At 33.5% G+C, this 15,885-nt stretch overlaps 1 protein-coding gene across 1 annotated transcript in view; it reads left to right on the forward strand.

The window, feature by feature from the left end:
• The first annotated feature begins 972 nt into the window (after positions 1-972).
• The window catches only part of gpc5a (glypican 5a), a 214,701-nt gene continuing 199,788 nt past the window's right edge, over positions 973-15,885 (forward strand). The window contains exons 1-2 of the mRNA XM_051120702.1: positions 973-1,380; positions 8,878-9,039. Of these exons, the coding sequence (XP_050976659.1) occupies positions 1,224-1,380; positions 8,878-9,039 (319 nt within the window). The 5' untranslated portion in view covers positions 973-1,223. The remainder of the gene's footprint in view (positions 1,381-8,877; positions 9,040-15,885) is intronic.

A 15,885-nucleotide genomic window follows, 5' to 3' on the forward strand; every position in this document is an offset into this window, starting at 1 on the left:
AATCGGTTTTTCTGGTATGCCAAAAATCATTAGGATATTCAATAAAGATCATATTCCATGAAGATATTTTGTAAGTTTCCTACCATACATATATCAAAAAATATTTTTTTTAGTAATATGCATTACTAAGAACTTCACTTGGACGACTTTAAATGCGATTTTCTCAATATTTGATTTTTTGGCACTCTCAGATTAAAATATTGTCCTATCCTAACAAACCATACATCAATGAAAAGCTTTTTTTACATCAGCTTTGATGTATCAGATGATGTATAAATCTCAGTTAAAAAAAAAAAAATAAAAAAATGACCCTTATGACTGGTTTTGTGGTCCAGGGTTACGTTAACTTGATTTCAAAGTCAAACCAGAGTGATTGAACTCGATTGTTATGATGCCTGTAGTTTCAGTATTTGTCCAAGAGATGGCTCTATTGCAACCTGTTTGAGAGACTCTATGCTCGCACTTCTCTGTAGAAAGGGTTTTTTTTTTTTTTTTTTTTTTTTTTTTTTTTTTTTTCTCTGTTCTCAGTAATGTTTCTATTTCCAGTGTGGTTTATACTATTAGCACGCTATTTAATTATAGCTTTACATTTTGAAGCCTTTATTTTTACCTACATGTAAGGCAAACCAATATAGACGTATAGTGGGCATGTTGAAGGGCACCAACACGGGATAAAAATAATAATAATTTGGTTACAATTATGTTGTATTTGTAATCTGTAACTATACAGTAACGTCGGTATATCGTCCTAACGGCAATCGGCTGTTGCTATGGTTACCCCCTCACGCAGCAGCGATTTGTTTAGGTAATCGGACTAATCGTAAAATGTATTGTAAAATAATAAGTGTCTGACTCGTAGAAGAACACAAACTATTAAGACTGCCAGAGTTTTATCTTATTAGGGTTCAAAAAGCTGTTGATATGTAGACTAGCAGTAGTTGTCCGCTTCGTCAGTCGTGTAGATGGTGTATTAAAGAGGCTCTTCTCTTTGCAGTCTGACTACACGAATGATTCCGCCCATTCTCTTGACAGCTCCGTCTTTCACCAACACACTCATTGCGCTCTTTTTGAAGGTCCTGCGCGAAACCCTCCGCTGTGACATGTCTCTTAAATATATTTTTCTTCATCTAAACTCACTGCTGTTTTAACCAAGCAAGTTTTCTGAGACCTAAACAACTCCCGCGTTTTTAGTTTTTGACTCCAACGGACAAACTCTTCTGGAGATGGAGATGGGGATGCGTGCGGTTCTGGTTTATGCGTTTTTTGCGGTTTTCATCGATCTGTGTCGGGGGACTTTAATGAACTGCGATGAAGTGCGTAAAGTTTTTCAATTGAAGGAAATCGGACCTGTAAAATCAATACCTGAAACACCGAGAACAGGTAAGATCTATTGAATTTGACATGGCTGTGATTTGTGTCAAAGTTAAGTAACCTATTCATTTTTTTTCCTTTTTACCACCACCGATGCTCATCTAAAATATAACATTCCCCGAACAATCACTTCACGATGTTAGATTTTTCATACCAAAGATTTAGAACATAGGTTGGAGTTTTACACATTTGTTTTTCTGTATCGTAAAGGAAGAACTGAAAATCATTCTTGATGCGGAAACGTAAATAAACGAACTTGAATTCAGTGGGTAACCTGTTGTCACCTCAGTTGGGAAACCGTTAATATGTTTCCACACATCCAACATGTGAAAGATTTGAATAGGTTTATTAACCTCGCGATATTCACCCTAAATATTTCATCGCTTGATATATGAACTTCAAATGCCGCTTTCAAGACGCTTCGTAGCCGCGGGGCGCGTTTACCGGCTTTAGAAGTTTGAGGTAATAATCGTCGACTCAAAGGCTGTCTGTTTGCACTGACTGGCATTACTTTTCAAATAAACTCTGGTAATGAATGGTGTCTCATACAGCAGTTAACCGCTTAAAGTTGTTTCGCTTCCCCCTAAAGACTTAAGACTAAAGATTGTCAGTACTTTCACGAAAAACACACTTATACTAAAAGAATTTGGAAGTAGAACATCTTAAGTTGGCTGGAAGATTATGCATAGTCGGTGCTTTTAAGTTTACAGGATTTGTACACGACTTGACAGGAAATTGAGATAAAGGGTCCCTTGGAAATATTTTTTGTGTAATCTTTTGCTTTTCACATCTAGCAAAAACAAATCAGTTTACAAAAAGATGAATTTGTGGGTTGAGATTAAACATAACTCATTCAGTCATCAAACCCTGCAGTTCAAAGTGGTTCACTTGGCATGTATTCAGCCTCAAGCTGAGATTTAAAATCAGTACGCTGCTTTCTCAAATCACTCCTTGAGATCAAGTATACAGGGTCAGAAACTAACTGGTACCACTTGACTGCAAAATACAGCTGTAATTAGTCACGAGAAGATGCTCTGTTTGGTTTAAACAGCTGTCATGTATATCTCTGAGGATGGTTGGGTTTGCGACCTCCGATCCTCTGAAATGGTCTTCGTCAGGTTGTTTGGATAATCGTCCCATTTTGCTGTCGCTCTTGTGATCTGAAACTATGGATATTGATAGTCTCTATCTGCTTATATCTGAGGGAAAAGGCAACCTCTAACCAGTTTGACAAACTTTGCTGTGTTAATGGATGCTAAGTGGCTTGAGGAGAACAGCTTGTACACGGTTTCCCACAGAGGTCATCAAATGGAGCTCACTTCAAAGTGCTGCTTGGAAGAGGTTCGTTTTAGAGTTTTACAGGAATTTAGAGCTAGGGGTTGTGTGGTTTGCTGGCAACCAAAAACTTGGTGTTTATATTCATTGCTCATCCTGAATTCAAAAGATTTTGGTTGGCACTGCACGGGAGCTGTTAAAATTTACAGTTTTCTGATTTAGTTTTATGAAGCATTCTTTAAATACAGATCAGGTAATTAACTTTAATTATAGCAGTTGACTTAGAATCTGAGCATAATGTATTCTCTACATTTAACAGCCTCTTTTAAATGCAGAAGTGCACAAGTTAATGTCTTGACAAGGGCAACAAGGTCAAGTGTCATTTTGCTTAAAAGAAGGGTGCCCTCTTTGATTTTGTTTGGTCTTTTGCTAATGTTCCTTTTGGAAAATAGCTGTTTAAATTGAGCAATTAATGTGGATTTAGGTTGGCTTTCTTTGAGTTTAGTAGATTTAATTTTGCCTAAATTTGATCACAGATTTAGAGAAAACATTGATAGGCTTATGTGTTGAATTTAAATGCGTATGCAGTTGAAGTCAAAAGTTTACATACCCCTTGCGGAATCTGCAAAATGTTAATTATTTTACCAAAATAAGAGGGATTATACAAAATGCATGTTATTTTTTTTATTTAGCACTGACTTAATAAGATATTTTCCACAAAATATGTTTACATATAGTCCACGAGATAAAATAATAGTTGAATTTATAAAAAAACAAAAAAAACAAACCTGTTTACATACACTTGATTCTTAATACTGTGTTGTTACCTCAATGATCCACAGATGTGTTTTTTGTTTAGTGATAGTTGTTCAGGAGTCCCTTGTTTGTCCTGAACAGTTAAACTGTCTGCTGTTCTTCAAAAAAATCCTTCAGGTACCACAAATTGTTTGGTTTTCAGCAATGACTGTGATTTTGAGATCCACCTTTTCAAACTAAGGGACTCATATGCAACTATTACAGAAGGTTCAAACGCTCACTGATGCTTCAGAAGGAAACATGATGCATTAAGAGCCAGGGGGTGAAAACTTTTGAACAGAATGAAGATGTGTACATTTTTCTTATTTTTCCTAAATGTATATATTTTTTCATTTAGTACTCCCCTTCAGAAGCTACAGATAATACTTACATATGATAATACTTTTCCTTCTGATGCATAAATAAGCGTTTAAACCTTCTTTAATAATTGTATATGAGTCCCTCAGTTGTCTTCAGTGTGAAAAGATGGATCTCAAAATCACACAATCATTGTTGGAAAGGGTTCAAATACATACAAATGCTGAAAAACCAAAGAATTTGTGGTACCTGAAGAATTTTTCTGAAGAACAGCAGGCAGTTTAACTGTTCAGGACAAACAAGGGACTATCACTAAACAGCTATCACTAAACAAAAAACAGCTGTGGATCATTGAGGTAACAACACAGTATTAAGAATCAAGTGTATCTAAACTTTTGAAAAGGGTCATTTAAAAAAAAAAAAAAAAATCAACTATTATTTTCTCTTGTGGACTATATGTAAATGCATTTTATGTAAGATATTATCTTATTCAGGTCAGTACTAAATAAAAATAACATGCATTTTGTATGATCCCTTTTATTTTGGTAAAATAATTAACATTTTGCAGATTCTGCAAGGTGTATGAAAACTTTTGACGTCAATCTGCAAAAGCAGGTGCATGATTTTATGCTTTCTCTTTAATGCTTATGAGAAATGTGCAGAGACTGTAATGTAAATCATTACAGACCAAGTCTGACCTTGTTGAAGATGTTCATTAAGCAGATTTGTTTGACTCTCTGTGTTCGACTTGCATTCTGCTTAATTTTTTCCTTCAGGTTTTATTTGATAAAGCAATATGTTCGAAGCATTCCTGACCCCTTGGGTTTTATTAAAATGTAATGGAAGGTAAAGCATCTTGAAGGACAGACTTTTATTGCTGTTTTCTCAGTGCTAATTTTCTTCTATCTGCTTCCAGTCTTGGATGTTAGGAGCAATGCAAACTGTCTGATGTCCAATGATTTTCAGGCCAATTATATCCTGCACAACATGACCCGTGTGAAAGCTTAAGTCCCAAAGCATCAAATAATAAACTGACCACCATAGTTGGTGGCTGGGTAAATAAAAGATTTAAAAATAGTCGTGTTGACATTTAAACAGTTCCTCAGAGATGCTTAAGTCTGTAAGTTAGCATTAATCGAGCATTGGCATGCTTTCCAGACATTTTTCTTGTCAGTGAAGCTTGTAAATGTCTTTTCCAAATCACACTTTTCATTGCTTCGCTCATACCCCAGAAACAGACTTGCATGTCGCTGCTAGCAAAATAAAAACCCAAGCCTTACGTTGCATTTGTTTTGATTTGATCAGTCTTGGGGTTTTGTGGTAATTCCTTCGTAATGCCTTCTTGTAAGAAAGCTCTGGGGGTGTAAGAGGCTTCAAAGAAGCATGAACTTGAGAGTATTTTCTCTTTTATTTAAGCAATGGGATGTAGCAGGAGAGTTGTCAACATTGGAAAAACTCCAAAAACATAGCTTATGTACAATTCACTGCAGTTTCCACCTGAAATGAAATTCTTTTTTAAACAAATTATGATTATTAATCAATAATCTGTCCATGTAAGGATGTATTCTCATGTAGTTCCTTGCACAACTAATATATTTTGACATTTGAATCACATAACCAGCTCTATATATTTTTTTGCAAAAGTTTTGGAACCCCTTGCAGAATCTGTAAAAATGTGAATAATTTTAACAAAATAAGAGAGGTCATACAAAATGCATGTTATTTTTTATTTAGTACTGTCCTGAGTATGATTTTATACATGAAAGATGCTTACATATAGTCCACAAGACATAAAAATAGCTAACATTTTTAAAATAACCCCCTGCAAAAGTTTGGGAACCCTTGGTTCTTGATGCTGTGTGTGGTTACCTGGATGATCTACTGCGTTTTTTTGTTTCATGATGGTTGTTCATGAGTCCATCTGAGCAGTTAAACTGAGTACTGTTCTTCAGAAAAATCCTCCAGGTCCTGCAGATTCTTCAGTTTTCCAGCATCTTCTGCATATTTGATTCCTTTCCAGCAGTGACTGTATGATTTTGAGATCCATCTTTTCACACTGGGGACAATTGAGGGACTCAAACACATCTATTAAAAAAAAGGTTCAAACACTCACTGATGCTTCAGAAGGAAACACAATGCATTAAGAGCCAGGGTGGTGAAAACTTTTGACAGAATGCAGATGTCCAATTTTTTCCTTATTTTGTTGAAGTATTTTTTTCCCCCATTTAGTACTGTCCTTCAGAAGCAACAGAAGATACTTGCATGTTTCCCAGAAGACAAATTAAGTACAGTTTACTTTGATCTTCAAATTCCAAAAGTTTTCATCCCCCGGTAACCACACACAGTATTAAGAACCAGGAGTTCGCAAACTTTTGCAGGGGGTTATTTTAATAATTTCAGCTTTTTTTTTTTTTTTGTCTTATCAACTATATGTAAACATCTTTTATGTAAAAATATCTTACTCAGGACAGTACTAAATAAAAAAAATAACATGCATTTTGTATGACCTCTCTTATTTTGTTAAAATTAATTACATTTTCACAGATTCTGCAAGGGGTTCCCAGACTTTTGCAAACAACTGTATGTGGCTTTTCTGTTGTAGTAAACTTGCTCAGTAGCGCACCTGGTGCAGCATTTCATTCGATAGAACTGGCTTGGGTATGAGTCTTGTGAAATACGAGTCAAGTTTAAAGACTTGTTGAAGCAAGCTAAAATGCCATTGTTGCTTTAACACATGCATTTGTTTTTGTTAACACTGTTTGTATATTTCATTTGTGCACTGCCAGTACAACAATCAGCGTAAAAAAAACAGTCAGATTTATGTTTAGCCATTTTGGATAAAACTGAATGCACTTTCATCAACACTTCACTTTAAAAATGATACAAATTGTACAAGAAGCAACGTGTCAGCAAGGAGGTGTATCTGTATCTGTCGGATGACCTACAGGGAGTCCCTTCTTGAGTCGTCTTCAACAATTTCTAAATCTCACAGCCTGTTGAATCATGTGAAACCGGGGTGAAAAGGGAGGGTGGGAAGTTCACAGTTGGGTGGATTTATTCTCTCAGGTGATGAGAACTGAAACGTCTAACGGGTTTTGAGTGAGAAATAAACACTTCCTGGGGCGCTTTCATTTCGCTGTAGCGAGACAGAGATGAATTCCTTTCCTCACGCCATCTCCTTTGCATCTTGCTCAGGAACTCAAAACATCACGTTGCGGCGTGGTGATAGTGTCTTTAGCAACACTTGGCTCGTCTCGGCACGTCCCGTGTGCTGTAGCCCCCCTGAGGTGCTGTCATTTGCAATGACCTTTTTTGGGGGAGAGAGAAAAAGTTTGTAGTGATGGAAAGTTTTTCGTCGGATCTCAGTGGGATAAGATTTTTGATGGCTAGAGATATCAGCTCTTTCATCCTCCCCACCCTACCGGCCTGCTGTGGCTTGCACAAACGTGAAGTTTCATGACCAGCTGGTGGGGGTACTGGCTGATAATGGTCTTTAACATGAGTGGGTTTGTAAATGGAAATATATATTGTTTCCAAAAATTGAGCTGTTTGTCCATACTGCCACAGTGCAGTCTTAACTGACTGCCGGGAAGTTGCTATGCTTTTACATTACATATACATTCACATTTAGTCAGTTAGCAGATGCTTTTATCCAAAGTGACTTACAAATGAGGACAATAGAAGCAATCAAACATACAAAAGAGCAACAATATGTAAGTGCTGGGACAAGTCCTAGTCTAATGCAGCACAAATAGCAAGTTCTTTTTTTTTAAATAAAAAATATAAAGAGTAAATTAAAGTACAAAAAATGTAATTAAACTTAATTTGGAGTACTACTTGTGCACAATGCACAATGTTTTAATGTCACTATTGATGAGGACTGTATGATCTTTAAATAATATCAGTCTTTAAATGCAAAATATTTAAAGTGTATTTAACTATACTTGCAATGGTTCCACTTTAGCACAATCAAATATACTTAGTATATTTGAAGTATATCTTTAGTTGGACTGTGCATTAAGTACAAAATTAGTTGTTCCAACTAAGACTTTAAATATACCAGTTTAGTATACTAAAAGTACAACTGTGTGTTATTTTTTTGATCCAAACTACAGAAAAAAACAGTAACATTCTGAAATATATTTACTGTTTAAAATAACTGTTTTCTATTTGAACATATTTTAAAATGTAATTTATTTCTGTGATTTCAAAGCTGAATTTTTAGCATCATTACTCCAGATCCTTCAGAAATCATTCTAATATTCTGATTTGCTGCTCAAAAACCATGTATAATAATAATAATAATAATAATAATAATAATAATAATTATTGTTATTATTATTATGATGATGTTGAAAACAACTGAGTAGAATTTTTTCAGGTTTCTTTGATGAAAAGTTCAGAAGAACAGCATTTATCTGAAATAGAAATCTTTTGTGACATTATAAATGTCTTTATCATCACTTTTGATCAATTTAAAGCATTGTTGCTAAATAAAAGTAACAATCTCTATAATTTCTTTTCCAAAAAAAAAAAAAAAACCTGACTCCAAGCTATGTTCCAAAAGCTTTTTTTTTATTTTAGATAAATGCTGATCTTTAGATCTTTCTATTCATCAAAGAATCCTGAAAAAAAAGTTGACTGTTTTAAATATTGATAATAATAATTAAAAATGTTTCTTGAAAATCAGCATATTAGAATGATTACTGAAGGATCATGTGACACTGAAAACTGCAGTAATGATGCTGATCAGCTTTCACAGGAATAAATTACATTTTAAAATAGAAAATTCAAAAAGCAAGCATTTTTTTTAAAATAGTAAAAATATTTCACAGTATTACTGCTTTTGGATCAAATAAATGCAGGCTTGGTGAGCAAAAGAGAATTATTTAAAAAAATATAAAAAATCTTACTGTTCAAAAACTTTTGACTGGTAGTCTATATAAAATAATGTAATAATACAATTTTATTTTTTTTTTTTATGAAAATTTTCATTTTATTTTCTTTATAATTGTTTAGGTGAAGAAGAAGTGTCACTGTTGACAGAAAATGTACTTTTTCCTAGATGGAGAAGTACATATCCACCTTTATTAACAATCCCAACCTTCATGTCAACAGGTTCAGACCTTCAGGTTTGTTCTTCAAAGAATCAAACATGCTGCACCAAGAAGATGGAGGAGCGTTATCAGGTGGCGGCACGACGGGACATCCAGAACCTCCTCCAGATATCCAGCTCTAGTCTGAAGTTCCTCATCTCACGCAATGTAGCCACTTTTCAAGGTTGGTTCATTGGTTTTGGAAACTAGCACTGGTTTATTGTCTGCAATGCTTAGCAGGTGGTTCCTCAGTTCTCTTATGTGTGTTTCTAAGCTTATCAGTAGTTCGAAATCTCAAGTGTTTATCTAAAACCTCAGTCGCTTTCCACCTGGCAGTTTGTGGTGCTCTTGTTTGGTATGAGATCAGTTTGTTTCCAGGCATGGTACCGTAAAGCATTGTTAGTGTATACTTTTCCCAGAGACCCACAATATGATTTAGCTCCCTGGTGGCTCTCCAAGGCCTGTCGTTTTGGTACATTTCAGGTCGACCAGTGTTCATTTAGGGTTTGTGAATTAATGGCTTCCTTGATGAGCTGTACAGCAAGATGCTTGTTTTGAGGCCTTAATGAAACCCTTCACGGCTTCATAATATGAGGTCTCTGGAGCCTACGCACCTTTGCGGAGGAGGGTATCCTTCATATGAACCAAATGACAAACCTGGATAACCTGTAATCTCCTGTAAGTGCTGATGCAAGAAGATGCACTGCTCCTGACAAAAACCTCTCTGTCGCCTACCACGAATTCTCAGCAGAGGCTCAGTTTCGGGTTTCACAAAGGTGGTTAGTCAGTGTGTAGCGACTCACGATGGGCCGGTTCACTGTGAGTGTGTTGAGATCTTGGATTGCTGCAGATGTGCCAAGAGAGTGAAGATTAAGAGTCTCCATTACATGAAAAGTGAAGTATCACTTTTTATGTTGACTTTGAGAGTGAGTGAGGTGATGCTTCATCATGTCTGATTTTTTTACATACTTCATTGGTCGACACTAATAGTCAGTCATTATATTGGATTACCATTGCAATAGTCAATATTACAAATCTATATCGACCTAGACAAAAGGCAAATGCACTAAATATAGCAACACTGCAGCAAAGAAAAAGGTTTTTGTATTTGATTGCTGATAAGAATTTTATGAATCTGAAAATAAACTGTCAAACCGATCCGTCAAAAGAGATCAGATCATAACCCAGTTTTGTTGTCCCTTTGTGAAGCTCGATTTTTTTTAAATTAAACGTTGGAATTTTTGATAAAATGATAAAAAAAATAACTTGTGAAATAATTATACATTTATAGAAAATCTAATATATTCACTAAATATATATTCACTCTTAATAATGGTGCTTTAAAAGGTTCTTCACAGCAATGCAATAGAAGAACGTCTTGGTTACGTCTGTAACACTCGTTCCCTGAAGGAGAGAACGGAGACGTTACGTCCCTATAGACGTCCTTATAGAGTACGACTGAAGGGGAACCATTTTTGGTCCACAAAGAACCATTCAGTCAAAGGTTCCTTAAAGAACCATCTCTTTCTTACCTTTTTATAATCTAATGGTTCTTTATGAAGAGTTTATTTGCAAAAACCGATAAGCGCCATTAAAAAAAAATAAACACTTTGTCAAAAAAGCTGGTATTGTCCACTTTCAAGGCATTGTGATTTCACCTTTTACTCTTAGACTGTAAAAAATATGGACGTAGTGTCCGTGACGTCATCCGTAGGTTTCTGATGAGCATTTTTGAAAATCTGGGCGGGAGTTGGTTGTCGCCGTTTTGGAATCGCGTTACTGCACGTCACTCCCGGATAATCGAAAATGGGCAAAGAGGTGGGACGTGGGTGGAGCTAGCTGCTGAAACCACGCCCACCTAGCCACCTGTCACTCAAGTGGCCATGCCCTAAATTATGCAGAAATTTAAGGCTTAATATAATTTAAATGGATGAGTTATAAAAAAATTCACCCCCCTGAAAAATTCACAGTTGACATGAAGGGCAAAATTAGCTATATAGACCAAAACCACGTTTTGTACCAGGCTGTAGACATATTTTTTCTGCTGTAAAGTTGGGCATTTTAACATGGGGAGTCTATGGGATTGACTCCCTTTTGGAGCCAGTTTCTAGCGGCGAGTAGATAAAATTCAGTTTAAGTCACTTCCGTGTTGGATTCAATAGAGAGAGCGGGAGGTTGCCACTTGCTTTTACTGCAGAAGCCAACAAGCACTCTTGTTGTTTTCTGAACAGAAGCCGATAAGTCCATTTTAGCAAATCAGCACGCTGTATTCAGGTCAGGTGACAACAGTGTTGGCTGCCAGTCACTTTGAAAAGACGTGCTAGATGAAAGGAATTTCGTCAAAGCTGACTAAAAGTGATCGAGAATGGATAATTGTGACTAACTTGATGAACCTGTTTTATCTTCTTCAGGGCATAAAAGGAAAATAAAAACTGAAACATTTTCATGGAATCTTGCAAAACCAGCACGTTACAATGGTGAGGGAAAACTGAATGTAATCTCAACCATATAGTCTATGATCACAGCCATAGATACAGTATGTATATATATCTATGATCACAACAACAACGTCAGGCATCTAAATTGTCAGCTGATGAGATAACAAAGATAAAATGAGTGTTTCTTTTTTTACTCTGAAACATGAACTGTGGAGTCATCTACTTTTTTTGTGCGTTAACTGTATTTGTTATTAGTTAGTATTATTACTTAAAGTGCAGTTTGAATTGATAGTTCTTGTAATGCACAATAAAAAAAACATGATTTCTGGAAGTAAATAAAAATGGAGTTATCTGTTTTTGCAAAAAAACGGAACCATTTAGACAAAAAAGGTTCTTATGGCATCATGAAGCACCTCTCTCTCTCTCTCTCTCTCTCTCTCTCTCTCTCTCTCTCTCTCTCTCTCTCTCTCTCTCTCTCTCTCTCTCTCTCTCTCTCTCTCTCTCTCTCTCTCTCTCTCTCTCTCTCTCTCTCTCTATATATAGTAATTTCCTTGTTGTATAGGACAGCATTTCCTGAATTAAACTTTACAATAAAAAAATTTAAAATATATAAAAATAATTTATTATTAGAAAAATTATCTTACTTATTAAATTAATATTTTTTGTAATATAATATTAATAATATTAAATTATATTATGCAATTTTTATATAATCTACATATATTCATATATAACAAATTAATATATAAAATCAATAAAATAAAAATCATAAAATATACAAAATCATAAAATATACAAAAACATTTTACTATTTTACACACACATAATTTTTAAGTAACATTTTAATAAATTATAAAAAAACATTTTAACATGTGAAATGAATTAATTATAAATATATATAAAAATTTAAAAATTACATTGTGTATATATTATGTATATTATGTATAAAATGTACAATTTAATTTTTAAAAAAAATATGTAAAAATGTTTTATTGCTTTAGAATTGTATAAAATTATCTAACTTAGGTGAATTTATATTTTTTATATTATGTATTTTTATATAATACAAATATATTGTAAACAAAAATTCATAAAATATACAAGAACATTTTTTTATGTAACATTTTTATAACTTACAAAAAAACCTTTTTAACTTGTGAAATGAATTAATTATAAATATATAGAAAATCTAAAATTACATTGTATATATATTATGTACATTATGTAAAAAAATATACAATTTATTAAAAAAAATGATAATAATGTTTTACAATTGTATAAAATTGTCTAACTTAGGTGAATTTATATTTTTTATATTATGTAATTTTATATAATATAAATATATTAATATAAAAACAAAACAAAAAATCATAAAATATACAAGAAAAATCAGAAAAAAATACTATTATCTGCTTACAATATTAAACCAATCTGGTCAAAGAATATTGCTGATATCAGTATGGTTACTGATATATTGTGCTTCAAGTTCTCTCACAGAATATGTATAACTGTGCCTTTCATCCCTTGTTTTCATATCTGTTTCAAGACAACAGCGTTCAGTTTGGGTAAACAGCCCTATTCACGGCTTCACAATGGTAAAAATGATCCTGTTGTCTTTCCTCTCCTCTGCATTGCGCTTGCATTTCTGACTTGTGACAGACAGTTCAAATGCAGGTGTAGACACGCTTCTGTTTACTGCCGACATTGGTACACAACATTAGTGTGAGAGTTTCCCTCGCAATCGAGACTGTATCATTAAACCAAACCATCTCGCCTTATTTCTCTTGCGGTTTAGGAGCCTTTTTATCTCAGTTCGTGACCTGTTATATCACATCATTTGGGAGAATGGTATTCAGGTGGCAGTTACCATAGTACTTAAAAACATTTTGCACATTTTGTTGGGTGTAGACTCAGGGAGATCCCTGATGGTGTCTAATCACAAGACTCATTTTATGAGATTAGGCCCATATTACAGGGCCCAGTCCCAGCCTCCTTCTGTCTAACTAGCTATTACCGCTTGCCTGCGATACTCAGCGCTGTTGTTGTGAAACAGATATCTCACATACTGTGAGAAATAGGAATAATGCATAATGCATTATTAATGCATTGAATAATGTTCGGCTATGAGTATAAAAGTCCTGCTTCCCAGTCCTTCCCATCCTGTCACTTTTTCCATGTGTTTTAATGTCTTTAACAATGCATGTGGTTTCTGTCATTTGGGTGTTTGGAGCACATCCCCACAGTCAATACAGTGCAGCACTGCAGAAATTACTGCCACATCTTGTTTCACTTGCTTTGATTTGTGTGCTCCAGTGAAATGTGAGTTTGCTACCATTTTTATGAACCCAAGTTATGATGCGGTTTGTTTTTGAGAAACATGAATAGTTTTGTCTTTGAAACAAATCTGCACCTTTTCCTAATTAAACTTCAAGTCTCAGTTGGATATTTATTCAGTCTATATGCTGGGAAGATTAGATTGCTAGGAATTGGTTTTCAACCACTGCATACTGTGAGAATTTAACCACAAGGTGATGGTCTGCTAACCTACAAGACTTGTTTGCATTTTAGGCCGTGTTCTACTTCCTCATTGTAAATCATGCAGTCGTGTGTGTACAGTGAGGGCCGTATGTTTGCACAGTTGTTAATGTAGTTGTGTAAAATGTCCTCTATAATAGTGTGCTGTTTGTTCTTGTGTATGTGTTAGATATTAAAATAAATATATTTGCATGGCAACATTATAAAAAAGCAAGTTTGTTTATTATATAGAAATGTAACTGCATATGTAATATGTAAATATATACATTGAAATTAACCTTTAGAGTTAACATTTCGTATATTCATAAAAAAAGTATAAAAATGTACATAAATAATATAGTCATAAATATAAGGAATATATTAAAAAATATATAATATATAAAAAATAAGCAAGTTTGTTATTAAAAATATGTTAAAAAAATGTCATTTGTAATATGTTTCTTTAAAATTAACCTTTAGAGTTGATAACATTTTTGTTTATTTATTTAAAAAAGTATAAAAAATTACATAAATAATATAGTGCTAAATATTGGGAGCAGCCTATATTATCCACCTGTTATGCATATGTCTTCTGATGTTTTTTTTTTTTTTGTTAATATTTACATCATGACATTACTTATGAAAATTAAGCAAGTTTATTAAAATGTTGAAAAAAATAATTTGTAATATGTAAATATATACATAGAAATTGACCTTATAACATTTTTGTATACAAAAAAATATACAAATTTACATATACAATATAGTCATAAATATTAAGAATATATTAACTACCTGTTATTCATATGTCTTCTGATATTTGTTTCCCATATTTACATGGTGGCATTGTTAAAAAAAAGCAACTTTGTTTATTCAAATATGTTAAAAATTAAATATGTGAATATATACATAGAAATGGAACTTTATAACATTTTTGTATGTTTATATTTTACTCACTTTCTTTAAAAATATTAAACATTTGTTATAAACATTTATAATAAATATGTTAAAAATTTAAATATGTAATATGTGAAGATATGCACACACTGTAAACCCGGATAAGTTCTACTAACTTAAAAAAATTGAGGCAACTGATTGCCGCTATTTTTTTAAGTTTGCAAACTTAAATATCATCAGTAAGCATATAGCTACTTACTTTGAGTACCTGTAAATTATAAACAAACATTAATTTAAATCAAAATATATATTTAGTGTTTTGTTCATCTTTACTTTAGTGCAACTCAAAGTTTTGAGTACTGACAACTTTAATTATTTCACTTAATTAAAATATCCCTCAAATATATATCAAAATTTTTAATTGATCTAAACTTAGTTTAAGGAGCTTTAAGTGTTATTAAATCAAATTATATAATTTACATAACTTAAATTGTAGTAGTAATGTTACTTAAATATTTTGTGGCAACTGATTGCCTTGTTTTTTTTAAGTTTCCTGTACTCAAATATCTACATTTTACAACTTAACAGTACAAATTACAAATCTGAAATCATTAAACAAAGTACAAAAATTTATTATAAAACATGAGACATTAAAACAGTTCTGTGCAATAAAAAGGCACACCAGCTCAAATAAATTACATTAAAATATTACCTTAACAGCCATTATGCCAACAAAAACTGTGACCACAGTTCTGTGCAACAAAAAAAGGCATACCTGGCATGAATCAGCAAGTCATTCTTTAGAGCCAGCACCCTTGGCTTAAGTTTGCCATCATCAAGACCCAAAAGAACCTTCTAAATAAACTCAAACGTGTTGGCCATCTCTTTTGGATATGAGAGATCCAATGCATAGATTAAGCCAAACATCAAAAGGAAAGCATCAGAGTCTCTGAAGGTTTGTTATGACAACTCCATTCTCAAGGATGATCAAAATCTTCTCTGTATTGTACCGAACTGCAATGTCTGGGAGTTCTCGGATGACTGTCAAAAGGGCAACTGATGAATCAACATCTGGCTCTTCTGAATCATCTTCAATCTGGATGTAAAAAGTATTGAAACACAATTACCAAATGCTATCTTACCAGTGTGAAAAAAAAATGCTGAAATATAATCCTAAGAAA

This window comes from Labeo rohita, chromosome 1 (assembly GCF_022985175.1).
Source record: "Labeo rohita strain BAU-BD-2019 chromosome 1, IGBB_LRoh.1.0, whole genome shotgun sequence".
NCBI classification, from domain to species: Eukaryota; Metazoa; Chordata; class Actinopteri; order Cypriniformes; family Cyprinidae; genus Labeo; species Labeo rohita.